The 22,526-nt window shown below is 37.4% G+C and overlaps 1 protein-coding gene across 2 annotated transcripts in view; it reads left to right on the forward strand.

The window, feature by feature from the left end:
- GLIS3 (GLIS family zinc finger 3) overlaps positions 1-22,526 on the forward strand; it is a 592,145-nt gene that overhangs the window by 11,475 nt on the left and 558,144 nt on the right. For both annotated transcript variants that reach the window (XM_072597414.1, XM_072597422.1), the window contains exon 2: positions 17,286-17,760. In XM_072597414.1, the coding sequence (XP_072453515.1) occupies positions 17,385-17,760 (376 nt within the window). In that variant the 5' untranslated portion in view covers positions 17,286-17,384. The remainder of the gene's footprint in view (positions 1-17,285; positions 17,761-22,526) is intronic.

A 22,526-nucleotide genomic window follows, 5' to 3' on the forward strand; every position in this document is an offset into this window, starting at 1 on the left:
TCAGCATGACCAATAGATTCCAACTCTGTCTGTGACTTGACTGAGAGTAGATGAGTCATCCAGAGATTTTTTTTTTGAATAAATATGTTGTCATGTTGGTTAGGGACCTACTCATTGTTACAGAGTTTCATACCTTGGCAGTCATGTCAGCAAACGAAAACAGACTGTTGTTCAGAGGCTCTAGGTTTAGAGAAGTCATTTGAAAAATGGGCAAATTGCTCTCTTTGAAGCAATTCTTACACGTCAGGATATAAATATTCATTTGCACTTAACGCTGAACTGGAAAGTTTAGGCTGTGAGAGCAACACTTTAACATATTTATGTGTAAGGACTTGCTAAGTGGTTTGATTTAAAAAAAAAAATCTTACTTAAGTAGATCCACTTTCCCCCTTTTCTTGAAGTTGCTGCAATCTCAAGCCTTGCCAGCTGTCATTCATGTGGACTGATGCAATGATTTATACAGGACAAATAGGCAAGAATGCCCTTTTCATTTTGTTTGCTGTATTTTATTACCTGTGCACCTCCTGCAGTGAGTTTGGTTGAGTTAAAAAAAAAAAAACCTGCCAGCATCACCATCAACAAAATCCCCTTAAAGCAAAATCATAGCCAGATATTTTGAATATTTTTTTAAAGACAAATTATTTTTACAGTTCTTCCCAAAGAAGAAAACTGTGTCTTAAACGAGCTATTGACATGCAGAGTTGTTCACTCTTTGCCATTCAGGTAATGAATGCAGCAGTGACATCATTGAGAATGTGTTCATTTTTCCATTTCAAATTCCCTTTTTCAAACTCTAATGGGTAACTCATATTAAAAGCACTCTTTGAAAGACTTCAATCTTGAGACAGCTAAATGTGTTAACCTCTTTTTCTTTCACTCGACACTTGGTATCTTGAATGATTATTAATTCATATCATGCATTTACTGAATACTGAAGTCTTTGGGGGCAGAATACAAGAGAAAAGTTTTAAAAGCTACTGCTTTTCTTTGTAGCATCTTCCTGCAATGAAATATCTTCTGAACCATTTTTGGTGCTCTAGTTGATAGGATACACTCTGGCATGGAGGCCAAGCTGAATATGGTAGTCTTGGTCAATCTTTGAGAAAATGGATGATTTCATATCCCACTAGACAGATTCGATTTTTTGAGGTAGTAAGCATGAGTGGAGGTTAGCATGAGGATTCATATGCACAGAAAATTCAGGCATAACTTTTGTAATTTTATGTGAAGTGGGGCAAAAAGGGCTTTGCTATATCCCTTCTGTTCATTTTCCCTATAGCACCAGGTGCTTAAAACATCAGATGATTCTCTTGTAAGCACCTTCCAGGAATGGGGTAAGGGTTGTATATTCAGAGTGTCATCTAACTTACAGGTGCATAACATTTTACTATTCACACACTGATTTTCTTTGCATTGTATACATTGCGTATACTTTATCCTTTCACAACTCTGGGAGGAAGGACGTTTTGTCCACATTTGTGAGATGAGGAAACTGAGGCCCAGAGAGTACCTATCTCAGCTAGTGAGTGGTACAGTTGGGGTTGAGGTAAGAACTCATGCCTTCTAACTCTTTTTCCAGAGTTCTTTTCACTGCATCCTATTCTCTTTCACTACACTAAGCTCTCTCCCCATGCTGGAACATGTTTTTCATCCTAAATCAATCAATCAATAGGTCTTAACCAACACACATTTATTGAGCACCTACTTTGGACAAGGCCTGGTAGAGAATGAATTCAGTGATGGTACTATGTTATCTTATTGTTTTAGAGTTTAATAACCAAAAATGGCAGTTTAAGACTGGGTGGTTCTTTCATCAAGCAAAATGTTGAAGGCTTATTTTGCATTGAGGATATCTTTCTATCTAACTATGAACAAAGAAATGACCGTGGAGCTCAGGCCACTCTTTGATGGATCTAAACATATAATGTAATAGCCACAATAAATACTCTTGGAGGTAGTGGCTGGGTTCAAAAGAGGTAAAACCTGCTTTCTACTCAGTGATCTTTTTGAAATGATTGATTTTTATTTTGAGCTACATTTGTGACTTCCAAGTTGCTTTTACCAGCGAATTGCCGGGGTTACATCACAAGGTGCTGATAAGGCAATGACTAGGAGGAATTTAAACCAATGTCCAGTATAACTGTTACTATCACACTAAGGGGATACAAGGATCCTACACAGAAAGGTGATATATGTTATATGAATGCACTGAAGTGGGCAAAATAAATTCTAGGAGAGTTAAAATTTTTTTAATACTATCCCCAAACCAATATTTTCCAGGTTTTAAATATCTTCATTTCACCTGTAGTTGGTTGGCATAGAGTGATAGAGTTTATAGACACTAACTTGAAGCCCCAAAAGGTAATGTCTCATTTTAAAGACATTTTATTTTTGTAAAGCAATTGGAATTTTCCACTCAGAAGCATTAATTCCTCAAGTGTGTTGGTAGTTTAGTCATTTTTTTCATGATTTTTCATTTTTTTTAAAAGGAAAATTATGTTGGCTAGCAAAATTTCTGTACTCACTACCCCTACCCCTATTTTAAAACAAATAAAGAAAAATAACTTTCTTAGATCAAAAATGCTAAAAAATTGCTGAGAAGAGATGTGGAAATGTCTTTTTAAAAAAACCTTCAGAAGAAATGCACATTAAAGAGTCACAAAATTCAGGAAACATCATAATTCTGAAATCAACATTAGAGACAAAATTAGCAGATGACCTCGAGAAAGGAGGCTTTGGAAACATTTTCTTCAATACTTTTGGTGTAAATGGGCACTACCAGGTAGCTCAGTCCTCCAGTTTAGAGCTTGGTTCTATTTTTTCTTCCTGCTTTTCTTTTTTCTTTAAGAAAAATTCAAAATGGAAGGATGATATTTCTTGGTGGGGTTTGGGATTTTTTCCTTCCTTAAACAGGCTCCTGGGGATTTGGTTCCAGAATTCAAAATTTCTAACTAGTAGACTTTCATAGAATCTTTGTGATGTGTCTTTTTGAGTTGTCTTTGGGAGGAAGTTAGAAAGTAGGAGGGAGAGGATTATTAATATCTTGTTGTTCTTAGTGGAATGTTGTTTTAAAATATGTGTAAAACGTGAAGCTTCTTTTAAATTCATTGTAAGGGAGAAGAGGCTCTCCTTGGGTAAATTCTGCAAATCTGATTCTTTTAGGGCCTGTGGTGCAATGGGAAACACTCTGGATTGGGATTGCAAGATGTGAGTTTTACATTCTGCCTCTACCCGTTATTAATGGCCTCAGCTTTCTTTTCTGTAAATTCTTGGGGGGTGGAACTTGAAAGGGAATTGGATCTCCAATGTACTTTTCAACTCCAAAGCTGTGGTCAGCAGTCTCTTGAAATGAGTAACAGACTTGGGGAAGGCTGGAAATATTTCAGTATTACTAGAATATGTAGGTGTTGGATGACTGGAGTGTGCAAGTGCATACAGTATCACGCTTTCTACCCTGCTGAATAAAAACCTAAAGGACTGGCAAAATTAAATTAAACTTTGTAAAGAGGGATATTATAATACATAGACCTGCTAGATACTATCCAGTATTCATTTAGAGAAGGAGCATTATGCCGGACCAATACAATATATCTCCCCTGTAATAACCTCCTGTTTCCACATGTTTGCACTTTCCTCTAGTTAAAATTACAGACAAGAATAGTTTTGATTTATTGGTGACATCTAATATAGCTGTGTTTATATTGTTGCCAATAAAATGACTTACATGATTGGTTTTTGTTTATACAATCTTTTCTGGGGAGTCAGTCACCTGTGTTAGGACAAGGTACATTCTGCTTTATTAAAATGAACCCTTGGGATCTAAGAACATTCAGCTCTATCTGTCCTTGATTGAATTGCAAAATACGCTTCACCCTGTAGCTGGGCATGAGAATAAATTATATGGCCCATCAATAGGCTTTCTTATTTATATTCTCCTGGCTAAAAAATACTTAACAATGAAAACAATTAGGAAAAGATATGTCACATTAGTGACCAGAGTAGGAACTCCCTAATTTTGAAAAGGTCGTTTTCATGTCATTTAAAAATTATTAACTAAAAAGGGAACTACATCAACATGTATGTACAAATATGTATATAAACAAGAGTCCACAAAGGATTCAGGATTCTATTTTAGGTAGTTTCCTCATTGGCAAAGGCTTTTTCTCCTTTTTGACCTTTACATTAAAGCTGAGTTGTCTGTGCAGGGTAATAGCTACTCTGCAAAGGCTTTTCAGCACGAGGAATGGAAAATGCAACAAAGACTAAATGTAGCCTAAGGAAATTAAATGATGTATGAAAATTAATTATTAACTGGCTCATCAAATGAATGATGACTCTAAATGAGTCTATTAATGTTATTTGCCAAGAAACAGCTTTTGACTTCAGGTGGATATGATGGAACCTAGGTTTTTTGGAATGATTTCTTGGGCCTCACTGGGTTAGCATTGTTTCTTTTATGATCAGTTAAATAGTAAGGAATGGATAGGGTTGAACACAGAGCTGGGAGTCAGCACCTCTAAGTTCTAATCCTAGCTCTCCCGGGAAATGCCTGAAGTTATCCAGCCTCTCCACATCCCCAGTTTCCCTTGTGTGCTAAATGGGATTCCATAGTGGAGACCACTGGACCTGGAGGTAGAGACTTGAGATTGAGACCTGAGCTCAAATCTTAGGGCAAATGACGACTTCCCCTTCTCTGGGTCTCAGTTTCCTCGTACGTAAAATTTTATGGTGACTTACAGATAGAAATCTTAGGAAAACTGCACCTGTTTCTAGAATGTAGAAGTGCTGGGAAAGAAGGAAACACTATTAAAATACTCAGTATTCATTTATTAAGCACCTATTATGGGTCAGGCACTGTGCCTGATACAAAAAGAGGCAAAAGACAGTCCTTGCCTAAAGGAGCTCACAGTCTAATGGGGGAGAAAATCTTTTAGCACACATGGTGTTTAAACTACTCTCCTTCTGTTTGGAGCTTTGAAAAGAGGAATGTCACTTCATAAAATAGTAGACTATTCAAGTGCAAGTCATGTCATCATTTCTCTGATAGCATGGTCTTCTTTGGCAATGAAAAACGAACACGACAATAACATCCCAAATACACAAGTGATTAAAATCGACACTGATGTTGTATACTCATCTCCCTTTTCTTTTGCAACACCCCAACCTTGTGCCTCTGTATGAATAGCAGTGACTCAAAGTGCCATAAAGAGGAAAGAAGAAAGAACCAGGAAAGATTTTCAACTAAGGGAGAACTTCCATACATACATTTTAAAGTCCTTAGTCCTTTTCATTTCCTTGTTAGATTTTCTTTTTTTAATATACCAGTAGGACAGGGGTTATTCTATTGATTGGTTATGGCTTATCAACGTATAGGGTTGACAAATCCATTTCAAAGAGATTTTCTCTGATTCTCTGGTTGGTGCTAGGGGTTTAGGGCAACATCAGAGACCATCCTGGAGGCTATCTTATTCCATTTATGTTAAATCCATTAACAGTTTCCAATATTCACATTTCTTAGTCTGGAAGATAATTACGAATTCTTTCTAAGCAGTCTAAAGAATCGTAGAATGTTGGAGATATAAAGAACTTAAGGATTATTAATGTAACCATCCTCATTTTACAGATGAAAATTCTCAAGTCCAGAGAAATGAAGGGTCCAAAGCAATATAGCTATCTTGTTGCAAAGCTGAGAGTAAACCTTGCCCTCATGACTATTTCCACTAGAGTTTGTTTTTATGAGTGAAGCATCTGCTGTTGATTGTATTCAGCAAATACAATGTTTCTTGTGTACAATGCATCAGTGTTAGATACTAAGTACATACCAGAATAGATAAAAAACTAGCGTTTATATAGTGCCCTTTACATGTAATCCTGTCCTCACAACAAGCCTGTGAAAATAGGTGCTATTATTATCCTATCTTATAGCTGGGAAAAGTGAAACAGAGACGTTAAGAGACATGTTCAAGATGATGCAGCTCATAAGTATTTTGAGGCAGTCTTTGAACTTGGGTCTTTCTGACCCCAGTTCACATGCTATATATACACTGTATTACTTTGCTGCATCTCTCAAAAAAACTTACAAATTAATGAGAAGCACCAGCACATAAATGAAATTTTTTTGCTCAGAGCCAGAACTCTGAGTTTATGTCACCCGGGTTTGATCTTGAGGGGCATCTCCCAAACCAGTCTCTTTGTCCAACCCAGCATTTCCCTTGGGGATACCAAAATATCATAGATCTACTTCTCTGCAGAAAATTTAAAAGCTCACATGCAAAGCACCACTCAGGGCTACTGAACAGACAAGCCCCTCATCTCTATCATGAATCTTACCTTTCCCAGGGAGTCCTTGAGACAACATTTGAGTCCCTCCCTCAAAAATAAGGGGATGGGGAAGAACTAGTGTGGGCAACTGAGTGCCAACCCTTTCTATGTAATGACATTTTCTTCCCTTTTCCCTGTACCTTGCTCCTCGACTATTTCAATAGCCTGCTGATGGATCTGTTTGCCTCAAATCTCTCCTCCCCCTAATCCACCCTCCATTCAACCACCAAAGTGATTTTCCTTAAGTGCAGGTCTGACCATGTCACACCCTTCCTGCTTGCCCAAATTAATAAACACTAATGCCTCCCCAGTACTTCCAGGATCACATATAAAATCCTATTTAGTATTCAAAGCCTCTTTGCAGTTTTCTTACAACTTACTCCTTGCCACGTACTCTCCAGCCTGGTGATACTGGCCTTTTCTCCGTTCCATGAACAAGACATTCCATCTCTGGACTCCCAGATTTTCTCTGGCTGTCTTTCATGCACAGGATACTCTCTTTCCTATACCCACTGGCTTGCCTGAGGAGGAGAAAGTGAGGCTGGTGACCTTGCAAAGCCCTCCCTCACTCAAAACAAGGTCAAATTCAAGTCATGTCATCATTTCTCTGATGTCATGGTTCTCATTGAAAATGAAGGACAATACCTGAATGGGGACCCAGCTAGTTGGGTACTTCAGCTCATCCTCTCTCTCAACCTCTCCCTCTCCCCTTCTTTCTCCTCTCCAAAAGAAGGTAAAATTTTGATGGCCAGAAGCAGCCCAGTTAACTTGGGCTTTACTGGTTAGATTTCTTTCTCCTCCCTCCTTCCTTCCTTCCTTCCTTCCTTCCTTCCTTCCTTCCTTCCTTCACTTCCTTCCTTCCTTCACTTCCTTCCTTCCTTCCTTCCTTCCTTCCTTCCTTCCTTCCTTCCTTCCTTCCTTCCTTCCTTCCTTCCTTCCTTCCTTCCTTTCCTTCCTTCCTTCCTTCCTTCCTTCCTTCCTTCCTTCCTTCCTTCCTTCCTTCCTTCCTTCCTTCCTTCCTTCCTTTCCTTCCCTTCCTTCCTTCCTTCCTTCCTTCCTTCCTTCCTTCCTTCCTTCCTTCCTTCCTTCCTTCCTTCCTTCCTTCCTTCCTTCCTTTCCTTCCTTCCTTCCTTCCTTCCTTCCTTCCTTCCTTCCTTCCTTCCTTCCTTCCTTCCTTCCTTCCTTCCTTCCTTCCTTCCTTCCTTCTCTCCCTCCCTCCCTCCCTAAAACCTTATACTCAGTGCCCTCTGAAGGCTATAGATTGAACAACAATGGGTCCCTGCCCAAGCTCCACTCAATGGCTGTTTTTTGGACCCTCCTGGCTTACAGTGAATGCCAATAGTAACTGTTGTTTTTCTTTGAAATAATGCTGAGGGTCCTGAGGCCTCTCCCAGTTTGAGTTATTTATTTTTCTTTTCTATTTAAAGGGGGCATCCCCTGGCTACTTCTTAAAGAGACCTATTCACTGAATGGGCATTATTTCACTTTAAGTGAGTACTTGAAAAGGCCTTACCCTAAAAGGCCAACGTCTCCCATTGCAACCTGGGCCGTCTCCAGGCATCCTGATGAATATCTGGTCACTGGATCCAGATGGCTCAGGAGGAGAAAGTGAGACTGGTGATCTTGCACAGCCCTCTCTCACTCAAAACAAAGTCAAGTGCAAGTCATATCATCATTTCTCTGATGCTATGGTCCTCTTAGAAAATGAAGAACAAACATAATTGGCTTCCCTAGTTTCCTTCAATAGGAAGCCTTTCCCAACCCTGTATAATGATTTCCTAGTTATCTTGTATATAGATTGCTTTGTGTTTTTTTGTTTACTGTCATCCATTAGATGGTGAGGGCAACCACTATCTTTTGATTCTCTTTCTGTATCCCCAGGACTTAGTACAATGACCTGAACCTCAGTACTTGCCAAAGAGACTTCAGGGATTTCATCTATGGGGCTTTTTTACATTGTGTGTTGTTGATCAGTCCTGTCTGACTCTTTGTGACCCTGTGGACAATATCAAGCCAATACTGTTCAAGGGGTTTTCTTAATGAGGATACTGGAATGCTTTGCCATTTCCTTCTCCAGGAGATTAAGGCAAATAGAAATTAAGTGACTTGCCCAGGGTCACACAGCTAGTAAATGTTTGAGGCTAGATTTGAGCTCAGGTCTTCCTGACTCCAGACCTAGTGCTAGATCCACTAAGCTAGCTAGCTAGCCTTCTTTTACCCCAATAGGGAGAAGTATTTATTACCAGAGCAAAGTTCTTATCCTTTAATCTTGTTAACCCAATTTTGGAGGAATTAACCTTGATGAGATTTTTTTCTTTTGGATATACCTGTATATAAATAATTGTGATGTAAGGCAGAGTAGTACCAGGTCCTAGGAAGCTTATTATTATTTTTCTTTGCTTTCTAAGAGCAAAGCTATTCTTTATATCTTTCTTATTTATGTAATATTTTATTTTTTCTCAATTAATTGTAAAATTTTTAACATTCATTTAAAAAAATTGAATTCCAAATTCTCTCCCTTTTTCCCTCCCTCTTTCCCCTACACCCTCGTTGAGGAGGCAAGACATTTGGTATGTATGTGCAGCCATGCAAAACACATTTCCATATTAGTCATGTTGTGAAAGAAAACACAACCAAAAAACTTATGCTTCATTTGCATTCAGACTCCATCAGTTCTTTCTCTGAAGGTGGATACCATTTTATCTTAAGATTAGCTAAATCATTCACAGATGATCATTGTATAATATTTCTGTTACTGGTTCTGCTTACTTCACTCTGTGTCAGTTCATTTAAGTCTTTCCAGGTATTTTTTAAATAGCATCCTGCTTCTAATTTCTTATAATACAATAGTATTCCATCACAGCCATATGCCACCCTCTGTTCAGTCATTTCATTCTTGATGGGCATCTCCTCAGTTTCTAATTCTTTGCCACTACAAGAAGAGCTGCTATAAATACTTTTGTACATGTAGGTCCTTTCCCCTTTTTTATGATCTCTTTGGGATATAGATAGAGTAGTGGTATTACTAGATCAAAGAGTATGCACAGTTCGCTTATCCTTTGGGCTTAGGTTCAAATTACTTTCCACCCTTCCTTCTGTTAGCGCCTTCCCATCTTATTCCTTTATTCCCCCTTACTTTCCTGTAGGGTAAGATAGATTTCTATACCCAGCTGAGTGTATGTGTTATTTCCTCTTTGAGCCAATTTGGATGAGAGTAAGGTTCAAGCACTCCCCTCTTCCCCACCTCCCTCATCTTCCCCTCCCCTGTAAAATCTCTTGCACCTTTCATTTGAAATAATTGCCCCATTCTACTTCTCCTTTTCCTCTGTACATTCTTCTTTCTCACTCTTTAATATTTTTTAGTTATCATCCTGTCATACTCAACTCATACCCATGTCCTCTGTCTATGTGTGGTCCTTCTAACTGCCCCAATAATGAGAAAGTTTTAGGCATTGTAATTGTTATTATCCCATGTAGCAATATAAACAGTTTAACCTTATTGAATCCCTTATGAGTTCTCTTTCCTGTTTACGTTTATATGCTTCTTTTGAGTCTTGTATTTGAAAGTCAGATATCCTGTTCAGCTCTGGTCTGAATCTCTTTCAGGAAGTGACCAGTGGATTCTTTAAATTTCTAGTTTATCTTCTGGTTTTAGAATATCAGAGGCAGCTTTCCTTAATTGCTTCTTGAAGTATGATGTCCGGGGTCTTTTTTTCATCATGACTTTCAGGTGGTTCAATAATTCTTAAATTTTCTTTGATCTATTTTACTGATCAGTCTTTCTAAGGAGACTTCACATTTTCTATTTTTCATTCTTTTGATTTTGTTTTATTGTTTCTTGATATCTCGTAGAGTCATTAGCTTCCACTTGCCCAAATCTAATTTTAAGGAATCATTTTCTTTAGTGAACTTTTGTACCTCCTTTTCCATTTGGACATTTCTACTTTTTAAATTCTTTAGAGAATGTTTGTACATCTTTTTTCCATGTGGCCAGTTCTGCTTTTTAAGTTTTCTTCAGTGGATTCTTATCTTATTCGTATCTTTTTTTAATCATCATTTGACCTATTCTGTTCTTTTAGGTGTCATTGTTTTCTTCAGTATTTTTTATGCCTTCTTTACCAAGCTGTTGAATCCTTTTTTTCCATAATTTTCTTGCATTGCTTTAATTTCTTTTCCCAATTTTTTTCTCCATCTTATTTGCTTTTTAAAATCCTTTTTAGAGCTCTTCCAAAGGAACTTTTTGGTCCTGAGACCAATTCACATTTTATCTTGAGGCTTTGAATATAGCAGCTATGACTTTGTTATCTTATGAATTTGTGTTTTGATTCTCCTTGTCACCATGGTAATTTTCTATGGTCAGGTTCTTCTTTTGTTGTCTGTTCATTTTCCTACCTAGCCCATTTCTTGACTTTTATGTGAAAGTTGGGCTCTGCTCCTAGAGAACTATTCCAAGCTTCAGGTTTTTGTGCAACTGTTTTCAGAGCTAGTTCTCGAGGAATGTAAGTTTTCAATTCTTCCAACATGGTATGATCTATGGAGAAATGTATTTACTACTTTCCTGGCCTGTGTGCTGGTCTGTGAGTGATCACAAGCATTCTTTTCTTCCTCGGAACTGTGACTAGGGCCCCCATGCCAATGAGGCCACAAACGCTAGTGTGCTAGTGATCCTCCTTGCCCTAGTTCTGCAACCAGATTTGTTATGAATGACATAATAGAGTCCTGCACCCTGTACCAACAAAGAGACCCCTGCAATCTTTTTCTGACCACTTGTCCAACTCCATTACTGCCTATGGGCTGAGAGCTCTGGAAGCAGCTGCTGTAGATTCAGTTGCCTGCAAGGCTTGTTATTGACTTGCTGAGACCCAACCTACTGCTCTCTTGTAGGGGTATTGCCTACATTGAACTGAGCTCCACTCTCACCTCTGGTGAGATAGACCTTTCCTGCCAACCCTCTACATATTCTTGTGCTGGAAAATTGTTTCACCCTATTCTTTGTGGGTTTTGCTGCTCTAGAATTTATTTTGAGGCATTTAAAAGTTGTTTGTAAAAGAATTTGGGGGTGTTCAGACTACTTCCTGCCTTTTCTCTACCATCTTTTCAGGAAACATGTTGTTGAGAAAACCCTCCCATAAGGTGATAACTATCCTATAAGATTCCATCAGCCTTCATGCTCTACCTCATCATCACTCTCTGTCCTGATTGGAGAGTTGAGCCATGAAATCTAAAACCTCCATTGAAGGAGGATGATCAGCTCAGACATCTCTTTTTTTCACCTTGTGTGCACTATGGGGCTACTCTGACTTTTCTACTGTGTGTCTGAGTTAGATGCCTTCCTCCACCTTTTCAGTCTATTGTGTTGTCTTACTTCCATCAGATTGTAAGCTCCTTAAAGGCAGGGACTATTTTTCTTTCCTTTTTTTTTCTTTTTTTGTATTTGTATCCCTAGCACTTAGCACAATGCCTAGCACATAGTAAGTGGTTAATAAACATTTGTGGTCAAATTGAATATGATAGCATGCAGGAGATGTCTGGAGTGAATACAACGATAAATTTAAGGAAAGGGAGATCACTTTTGGGAGTGAGGGGAGGGTTGGTCAAGAGAATGTCAAAAAGGAGATGGTACCTTGGTCTTTTAAGGAAGGGACAAACTTCATGAACCAGAGGACGTAGGGATCCATCCCAGGTATAGGGGTGGGGCAGGGTGGAGATGGAAGATAATCAGCTAGCATTTATTAAATGCTTATTATGTGCCAAGCATTCAGTTCACTAGTACTGAGGATACAAAGATAAAAGTGAAACAGTACCTGTCCTCAAGGAGCTAACATTCTGTTGACAGAGACAACATGTGTATATACAGGTATATATATGTGTGTGTATATATATATACATATATATATACACACACATATACACACACATATGTACAGAATATATACAGGGTAATTTTCTTGTGGGAAAATATACAGATAGGAAAGGGGTCAGGGAAAACTTCTTGAAGAGGGTAAATAGAGATTGGAAAAATAGAGATTCTAGGACAATACTAAAGTGATGGGGAGGTGAGGATGAGTCCAATTTAGATGGAATATTGTGTTAGTAGTACGAAATGAATCTTAAAAAGTAGATTGGAACTGAACTGTGGAAGGCTTTGAATGTCAGTTAAAAGTTCTATTATTATTTAGTTGGAAATGGGAAATCCACTGACGTTTTAAGAATAAAAGGCATGGGTTATCCTACATACTATCCAACTTGATTAGTCAACAAGTTGTTGAGAAAAAAGGTGCCCATACAATCATACCGTGTTATTATGATTTTGGAGCTGGCGTATATATTTAGAATATACTCAAATGAGTTTTTTATTCGTGGGTCTGACACTGGAAAGGCTATTCAGTGACAGTTATTGTGGAAAAGTGGAATTTGGATATGTTTAAATGTGGTTTCTTTTATCTCTAAACTGGTCTTTTTGGATCACTTTGAATGAAGTGATTGACTTTATCATTGACTTTAGCACTTTTTCCTTATGGTGGTAATAATTTTTCTTGTTGGCTATGTTTTTTGGATATCGTATTTTAAATTATAATTTTATTTTTAGTTTGACCCTTAAGCTATTTAACAATGAAAGGGCATGGTTTGTAAAAAAACGAAAACAAAATAAATATCTTGTCAAAGGCAGGCAGGTACAAGTGTCCAATGCCTAATTAAGCTCCTAGTTATTTAATTATTTATTCTTTTGCATAATTTCTCCATCCTACTGACCCAACCTAATAGTTTGATAAGTAGGTATGTTTTTTGTTCAGATTTTTGATGGGAATTCCTGATTGTATGTGTTCTTGCTGCCAAAAATGACTCCCTTGTTTTAAAAACCTGAAAATGGACATAGTCTAAAAATTTACAGACACTTGTCACTTGGACCGTAGACTCAGTGACTCATATTTCCAGTTCTGCTGGACAGTTCCCCAGTTTAAACAAATTGCCAGTAAATCATATTTCTTTCAATTTTTTTTTCTGGTACTGAGTAAGTGCTTTTCTCTGTAGAGTTCAAAGGACTCCACAAACATCATTTAATTAATGTCCAAGAAATAAATGGCAAATGTTATCTGGTAAAACATCAGAAAACAAAATGACTTGCCATAATCCCCCAGTGAATCAATAGACTGACCGGGAATAGTATCTAGTTTTTTAAAATATGAATACTAGGAAGATTGCATTGAAGTCTTTCCAGGGCAGAGATGGGAAGATTATCCTGAAGTATTATCTCTTTCTCATTTTTCTGCCTTAAATCAAGTGGTTGGCATTTTTTTATATATCTTTAAATACTAACTTTTAACTAGTCTATTATGAAATCCTAAAAAGAAATTGTTGGAAAATTTGCTCCTGGGAATGAAGCAAACAACAGGGGCAAAGGAGCAAAAAGAAGCCCTATAATTTATATGACTAAGGTGATCATAGATTTAGACCTAGAAAGGACCTTAGAGGTCATCAGATCCAACTCCCTTATTTTATAGGTGAGGTAACTGAAGCCCAGAGCTGGTTTAAGTGATTTGCTAAAGATAAGAGAAAAAGTAAATGAAAGAGACAGAATTCAACCCAAGTTCTGTGATTCTGAATATTTCCATTGTAATATGCTGATCAGCTAAACAGTCACAGCGTTATAACATTATGATGGGGTATAGTTATAATGTATTAATAGCATTATTTTGGAAGAACCTTGGTCAGGACAGCATTGTGTGTACTATCCAGTGGTATGCTAGTAAATATTTAATAATCAGCTCTCTGAAAAATACAGAAAACACTTTTAACTTTATATTTTTAAAATTTATATTAATATTTTATGTTAATATTTATATTTTAAAAAGATTTTTCCCCATCACTTTTTAAAGTCTAGCCAATTGACCCTCCAAAAAAAATCAAGCCCTGATTTGTACTTTGATGACTTCAGAAGTATAAATGCTTACCAAGGAAATTTCAACAATTGGCTCTCTCAGACCAGTTAGAGCTTATTTCAGTAGACCCTTGAATAACTGTAGATCATTTGAAAAATGTATATACTCTAAAAATTAGATTTTTTTCTCATTGTATCTCTGTAAATTAGCTTTTTCCTTGCTCTAGATTTTCTTTTTAAAATAGTATTTAATTTTTCCAGTTGCATGTAAAGATAGTTTTTAGCATTCATTTTTAAAAGGTTTTGGGCTCCAAATTTTTCTTTCCTCCCCCCTCTCCAGGACAGCAAGAAATCTGATATAGGCTATACATGTACAGAAAGAAGAACATGAACATAAGGGAAAAACCATGAGAAAGAAAGAAAAGGAGAAAATAGTACACTTTGATCTGGTTCTTTCTCTCTATGTGGATAGGATTGTCCATTACGAATCTTTAGAATTGTCTTGGATCATTGCGTTGCTGAGAAGGGCTAAGTCTATTACAGTTGAACATCACCACAGGGTTGCTGTTATTGTGTAAAATGTTCTCCTGTTTTTGTTCACTTCACTCAGCATCAGTTTATGTAAGTCTTGCCAGGTTTTTCTGAAATTGGTCTGCCCATTATTTCTTATAACACTATTGTGTTCCATTACATTCATATACCACAATTTGTTCAGTCATTCCCTAATTAACGGGCATCTCCTCAATTTCCAATTCTTTGCCACCTTGTATGTAAGGTCCTTTTCCCCTTCTTTTGATCTCCTTGGGATATAAACCTCATAGTGGTATTAGTGGATCAAAGAATATTCCCCTAAATTTTCTAAAGAATTGTAGGAAGCATAGAAATTTTACTTGGAGGTGTGTGTGTGTGTGTGTGTGTGTGTGTGTGTGTATGTGTGTACATGGTGAGGAGTACAAAGGTTGCTAGCACTACAATGAAATGATTTTGTGGTTAGGGGAGAAGGGATAAAGGTCACTTACTTCATTAACTTCCTTTTAGTTTTGTTTCTGAGAAAATTTACATCAGTAGTGTCAAACTCAAATAAAAAGAAACTACTAAGCCATTCACACAGAGTCTGCATATTGACTTAGAAAACCATGGATTAACATTATCTATGTTCTACTGAATTTTTATTTATTTTGTCATATATTTCCTCATTATAAGATCAAATTCTTGTGGCACATTCTAGAGTGTTGCTGGCCTCTGTTTGTTTCATCCTTCTGATTTACAGGGACTCAGGTTAGACTGGAAGCATAGTGGAAGTGCATAGGCATCTCCTCATCTTTTACACAGTTCCCCCTAGGTCCTTTATTGTTTTACTAAGTGTGAGATTGTGATATAATGCATAGATTCATACTGGCAAATGGTTATACTAAGGAATGTAGGCATGATGCCAAGCATTTAGGAATAAAAAGCAAAAACAGAATAGTCCCTGCCTTCAAGGAACTTATGTTTCCCTGGGAGGAAACAACATATACACAGATAAGTCAGTACAAAATGTATACAAAATATATACATAACACTAGCAACTAGGGAAATCCAAAAAGGCTTCTTGTTAAAAAGTGGCATTTGAGTAAAGCTGAAAGGTGTGAAAATGTCTGGCCTGGGGAAGCCTTACCTCTTTCTGGAAGTTCTGACCTTCCCATCTCATTCTTCCCCACCCCCACTTACTTCTGAAGGGCATATCCAAATGGGAACCGTAGATATTTGGGGCCATGGTGGCATTGTCGGTGTATGATTTCAGAACGTGGCCCTGAAGACTGTGGGTACTCATTCCTCTCTGCTCTTTGGTGGAGTGGGTATTCTGTACATCTCTGGGCTTGATTTTTCTACATGTGGTGCCTGGTGTAGCAGAGCATAAGAACAGTGGATTCAAGAGTCAGAGGACAAGGACGTGGATTTGAGTCCTGACTCTTCTTGCTACCTACATGACCTTGGGCAGGTCATTTACCTCATTCTAGGTCACATGAGTTTCCTCATTTGTGAAATGAGATGTCAGACTATCGTCAAGTTCCCTTCTAGCTGTCTTTGGCAGTTCCATGCAGGGTCAATGTAACTTAGAACATTAGATTTCTTTTTTCTTTTGCTTATATTCCACTTTCATGCCTGCTCTCTCTTTCCTCCCCTTCTAGAGTGTTAAAAAATGAAATTGTCGGCAGTATGGTAGCTTAGATTTATTTCTCTGCTCATGGGCAATATCATGTTATTACCCCAACATTCCTGGCTTCACTTCCCAGCTTTCTGCAGGCAACTACCTATCCTAAACTTATTGGAAGCCAAGACATGTCATGGCTCACTTTCCATTATGTGCCACACAAGGGCACATCTAAGTAAGGATATGTATTGAATCCCAGTTTTAGAAATCAGCTTCCTAGAGAGATAAGGGGGAACATAGAAGATTTATTACAAGGAGAAAATATTCTTGGAATTTGGTTTGCTCATAAGTATTTGCTCATAGACAGTCTAATTTTTGGACTATTTCAGAGACTTGAAGTTCCTTGGTTTCTTTTTATAAAAATTAAATTAATTTTTTTAGTTGATAAGAATCTGTTTTCTTTTTTTGCATCATCACCTTTATTGAGGTAAAAAATAACAATACGAAAACTCTTATAATAAATATTTATAGTCAAGCAAAACAAATTCTGTCTTGGTCATGACCAAAATATGTCTCATTCTATACCCTGAGTCCACTTCCTCTCTGTTAAGAGGTGAGTAGCATTCTTTATCATTGGTCCTCGTGATTGTGTTGATCAGGGTTTTCAATTCTTTCAAAGTCTCAGTTTCTAGAATTAAAGGCACCATTAGGAACTTTTTTAAATAACAATTTCACAGCTCACAAAGATTGAGTTGTGTTTCTTCTAGGCTAGAAATCTATAATTGTCAAAATGAACTATTTCTTAGGAAAAGAGATAATTTGTTTAGTACAATTGTGACATAGGTATCTTTTTTAAAAACCTTTATGTGGATACTGGGGATATGGACTATTCCAATGAAGTATTTTCATTCTTGATTTTTAAAAAAATTCCTATGTTTGTTTTTAAAACAGGCATAAATCCTATACCATGGGTAATTTACTGAACCTGGCCTGAAAGAAGTCACCAGTACCACTGGATTTATTGACTCCCCTAGCCACTGGCTTTTCACAATGAATGGAAGGTCATGCAGTATGAATCTGCACCGTACATCAGGCACCCCACAGGGTCCAGGGATGATCAGTGGCCAGCACATCCCTCCTGTCAGAGTTCCATCAGGGACATCTTGCCCATCATCCAATGGCAGCACACCCAGCCCTGCTGTTGGAAACCTCCATCTCAAGCTGCCCTCAGGAGGAGGAGTAGCTCCTCAGAGCAACTCAGCTGATAGTCCCATCCACCTTCCAGCACTGAGCCCCAGGAGACAAGTGGTTACCAATGGGAAGCCTCTATTCCAGGTTCCCCAGGGGCCAGGGATGCCAATGCCACATTCTTTGAAGCCAAAACAGCAAGACTTTGGAAACCCCTTTCCTACAAATCCAGGGAAAGGTAAGATTATGTATCCATGTTTAAAATTTTAAAATTGAAATTGTTTTTGTTTTCCAATCCAAATAATCCCCCTCTGTCCCTAAATAATGTTGTAAAAACCATAATACAAACTGAGGGTCATAGATGGCTTTCTGATAATGATACACAACTTGTTTCATTGTTGTGTGAAGCAGTGTGTGTGCACACATCTGTGTGCATGTGTGTGATGTGTGGCCCAATACACAAATAACAAAATTTAAATTTAGTTTGACCCTGGATTATGATAATTTTACCAGACATCACCATCATCTCTGACTGCTGACTATCCATGTGGAAGTTGTATAAATAGGAGGAAAGAGTCATAAGATATGTGACGTTAGGGCAGGAAGATTAGGAAAAGGTAGGACAAGGGTAGGGAATGGCCTCAGTTGCTCTAGAATGCTCCTGGCATATGGGATGAGTTTGGCTATGTTTATGCCTTTTGGTGTTAGACATCTGAAGCCATGATAGATAATTGGTTCTAGTGCTCACAAAAGTCAGTTGGGAGCTGGGGGATGCAATGCCATGGAGAAGAAGACAGGACCTAGGGAGTGACCAGTTGCTTAATTTATTACAGACACTTTATTTGAGTAGAGTGGTGGTGTTATGTCAAAGTAATAGGAAGAAGATTATTAAGAGTAGGAGTGCAGTTTCGATATAGTTGTTGACTTCAGATAATTGAAGTGAAAATTGTTTGGGCTAATATTTCAAGGAATTGTGAATATAGGGAACTATAAAACTTCATTAATTTGAAATCCATGGGACTGGAAAATGCATTTTCAATGAAACAGGTATGAATATCATTATGAAAGAACAATAGGACATATGATGAGGGGGAAGGAGAATAGGGATTGCTTTGAATTATACACAATTTTGATAAGCTGATGTTGACTTAATAAGGTTTTACCGCATGTGGCGTTGCTCATTGTTAATAGGTAAAAACAGAACATATCCCTTGCAAAATCAGTAGCTTGTAATGGAAAAGCTCACAATTATATTGTCCTCAAGGTATTTGTAGCATTGGATTGTTTTAAATATTTATATGAAATGTACTTAACAGAGCAAACTCAACATTGATCTACCAAGCACCCACACAAATAGCCACTCACTCCCTTAATTATGGGGAGTAATGATTCATATCAGCAAGTGACAAACACATCTGACTGCAGTTGTTTTAATATCCATATATTTCTCTGTGGAGTGCAGTCTTCTTTTTTTTTTAAGGGGTCTTATGGGCTGATTAAAGAAAAACCAAACAAACCAAACAATTCTGTGCAAGGCTATGAGATCTGACCTTTCCCTGTTCAGCTTTGAGACAAGCAATCATCTTTGGTACTGACATTTGAAGTAAGTGTAAGAACAGGTTTTCCAGGGGCTGCTTTCTATTCATATTGCTACCATGACACACTTGGCACATTGGCAGTTTAGGAAGTAAAGCCTCTTTAGCATAAAACGCAAATTTGAACTGTGAGGGGGCTGAGGCCCAGTGAACTCTTTCCATCACGCTTGGCTAGTGAACTGCAGTTTGCACTGTTAACTTTTGTAAGGGAAGTGTTCATAAGGAGAATAGGACCCAGTTTCAATGGTAATTCCAAAAAGTGCATGCCCAATAAAAATGAAAGAGACCACAGAAAAATCAGTTTGTTTCACCCTTTTATTTTATAGAAAAGGAAACGGAGACCCAGTCAGGGGAAGATTTGTCTAAAGTTACATAGCTAATTAGGGGCAGGGTTAAGATCCAAATTCTTTAAAACAGAAGGGTGAGGGGGGGAACCATATCAGTGCCATATACATATATATGTAGTATATATTCAATAAATGTTCACTGATTTGAATTAGTGATGAGAGGGATTTATTCCATAAAAGGACTATAAATTGTTTGATAGTGTGTATATATATATATATATATACATATATATATATATACACATAAAGTTTGAAAGCTCATATGAGATTCTCCAGTGAGACAAACTTAGAAAATATACATTTCATCATAAAATTTTTCATTTTAAGGATATTTACCTTGTTACAACACATTCTTGTTCCATCTTCAGTTTAAGAAAGGCAGTACATCACTACATGCCTCAATGAAATCCAAGACATTATAACTGCTATTTTAAAAATAAAGTTTCCCCTATGGATTTGGAGCTATATGATAGTTATACATTTCTCCTCCCCTTTTTTTCATATATACGTTAAATTAGTAGATTTGTCTTTCAAAAAGAAAACACTAAGTTCTATAACCTTGTCTATTTTTAATGTGGTGAAATAAGCACGATTTTATATATATGTGTATGCATACGCATATGTACGTGTATATGTATATGTGTATATATGTGTGTGCATATACATGTAATTTGACTCAATCAGTGAATAAGGAATAATTGAAAAAACTGGAAAGTATTCACCTAACCAGGATATTATAGTACTATGTATGGGTTTATAATATGACTAATGGTAACATTCCCTACCTCCCTCTCAATTGCTCCACATATAAATAGTTAAAATAATTAAACAGATGAGACTGCAAGAAAACCACTTTTTGCTTACCATGTGATATATTTTTAATATAAGTATTTAAAGACTTAAGACATCTCTGTGTTCTGACAACCTTGAAGACTATAGAATTGAGAGGTTTTTTTTCACTTTAAAATACTTTTTACTTCACTGCTTTCCTTGGAGGCAAAGGGAATTAGTTACTCATTAGCATTTGTAAGCTGTTCATTATTGTTAGAAAAAAATGGAATGACAACAATGTAGGACATTAAACTATAATTTGGACCTCTTTTCCTATTTAATACCGGTGTTGTGAGTTCTTTGGTACAAAACTAGTTTGGTCAATATAACATACTAAACATCTATGGAATGGAAATAATGATTGTTTTCAGACAATTTCTTTTTTCTTAAGGGTTTCCTTTCTTAGGAAAGGAATTCAGCTGGTTAGAATGCCGAGTTAATGAAACTCCTAAAGGAGAGGTTGTCTCATTATGGGACAGTTGATTTAATTGCCTGACCCGACCACCCTCCTTAGTAATGTAATTACCTTAAGTAACATACACTAAACCATTAGTTTCTGGACAGCTAGGTGGTTCAGTGGATAGACTCATCTTCCTGAGTTCAAGTCTGACCCTCTGGACAAGTGACTTAACTCTGTACCTCAGTTTCCTCATCTGTAAAATGAATTGGAGGAGGAAACAGTAAACACTTCTGTATCTTTGCCAAGAAATCCCCAAATATGGGAGGGGGGGGGATGACTGAAAAATGACTAAACAGTAAGAACACATTTGTTAAGAATATCATGTGCATTTGAGAAAATGTATAGAGCTTAGTGGCCTGTAATGATCAGAGAATGTTAGAGCTAGGAAAGGACCTTTGCAACTGTCTAGGGCCAACCTTTTTATTTATTGGATGAAGAAACTGAGGCCCAGTGAGCAGTGACTTGCCCAATTAAGTGGCAGAGTGAGGATTTGAACCTAGCTTCTTTCCCTAGGCAAAGCTTCTACTCCTTGGGAAACAACTGATGATGAAGTCCAGTTAGGATGGTTTCAGAGTAAGAAAAAATAAGGGTCTTGTTGCCTCTAGAAGACGGTGGTTAATATATGAGCTGCCGAAAGTTGTGGCAAATACACACAGCAACCTACATTTTTCCTCCTTTGCTTTTTAATCATTTATATTTCATTGCACTTCCACTGTGGCTTCCTGCAGATTTAAAGCAAATAAAGTTAATATTCCAGAAAAGGTTCCAGAAATAACCAATCTAGTCAAATACTAAAGGCATTCTTCCAGTGGATGCAGCCAGTTTTCACTGAGTCTAGCCAAATAGGTAGGTGAAACACAATGTTTACTTTTGTTTACTATCTTGGCTACACAGGGGCTACTTTTGTGTGATTTATTAATGCTGGGTGTAAATCAAATGCATGATGGATTTCCAAGCATTACTGAATGGCATGCATGATTTGTTCCAATTATAAAAGCTGTTTGTCAGCCTCATAAAATTCCTCCTTAAAAGAATCACAGAATCCTAGATTATAAGCTGGAAGGCACCTCAGAGATCACATAGTCCAGCATCCTCATTTCATAGTTCAAGTATTAGGCATTAGGAGAGGTGCAAAGTTTAGAGAAGCTGTAAACTCTCATAGAGCTTACAGTGTGTGTGTGTGTGTGTGTGTATGTGTGTGTGTATGTATATGTGTGTGTGCATGTATGTGTGTGTATGTGTGTAGGGGGATATAAAGGCACAGATACACATAACTACAATGTGCAATAATTCATGCTAACTGAGTTAGAGAAGTACATTAAACAAAGTGTCACGTGAAGTTCAAGAATGAAAGTTGTTACCAACAAGGAGGAAAATGAGGAAAGGCTTTCTGGAGGCAATAGCATTTTGGACTGGCCTTTAAAAGATGATTAGGAATTCATTAGATGAATATGGTAAGGGGAGAAGATTCTAGGTGCAGGGAACAATTTGTACAAAGGAGTGGAAGTGAGAGTATGCAGGGCATATTCCAGGACAGATAGTCCAGTTTGATTGGAGTATGAGAGGTGTGAGACAATTGTATGAACCAAGGCAGGTGACAGGCTGTTAATGCCTAGCAAAGGAGTCTGAACTTCCTAAAATGGACAGAAGGGAGCTACTGAAGGTTTAATTAGAGGAGTGGGGGTGACCAGATCAATGTATCAGGAAGTTTAATATGATAGCATGCCTCCTTAAAATTTATATGCTTTCAGAGGTGACACTGGCAGTCTCC

This window comes from Notamacropus eugenii, chromosome 1 (genome assembly GCF_028372415.1).
Source record: "Notamacropus eugenii isolate mMacEug1 chromosome 1, mMacEug1.pri_v2, whole genome shotgun sequence".
In the NCBI taxonomy this organism is placed as follows: domain Eukaryota; kingdom Metazoa; phylum Chordata; class Mammalia; order Diprotodontia; family Macropodidae; genus Notamacropus; species Notamacropus eugenii.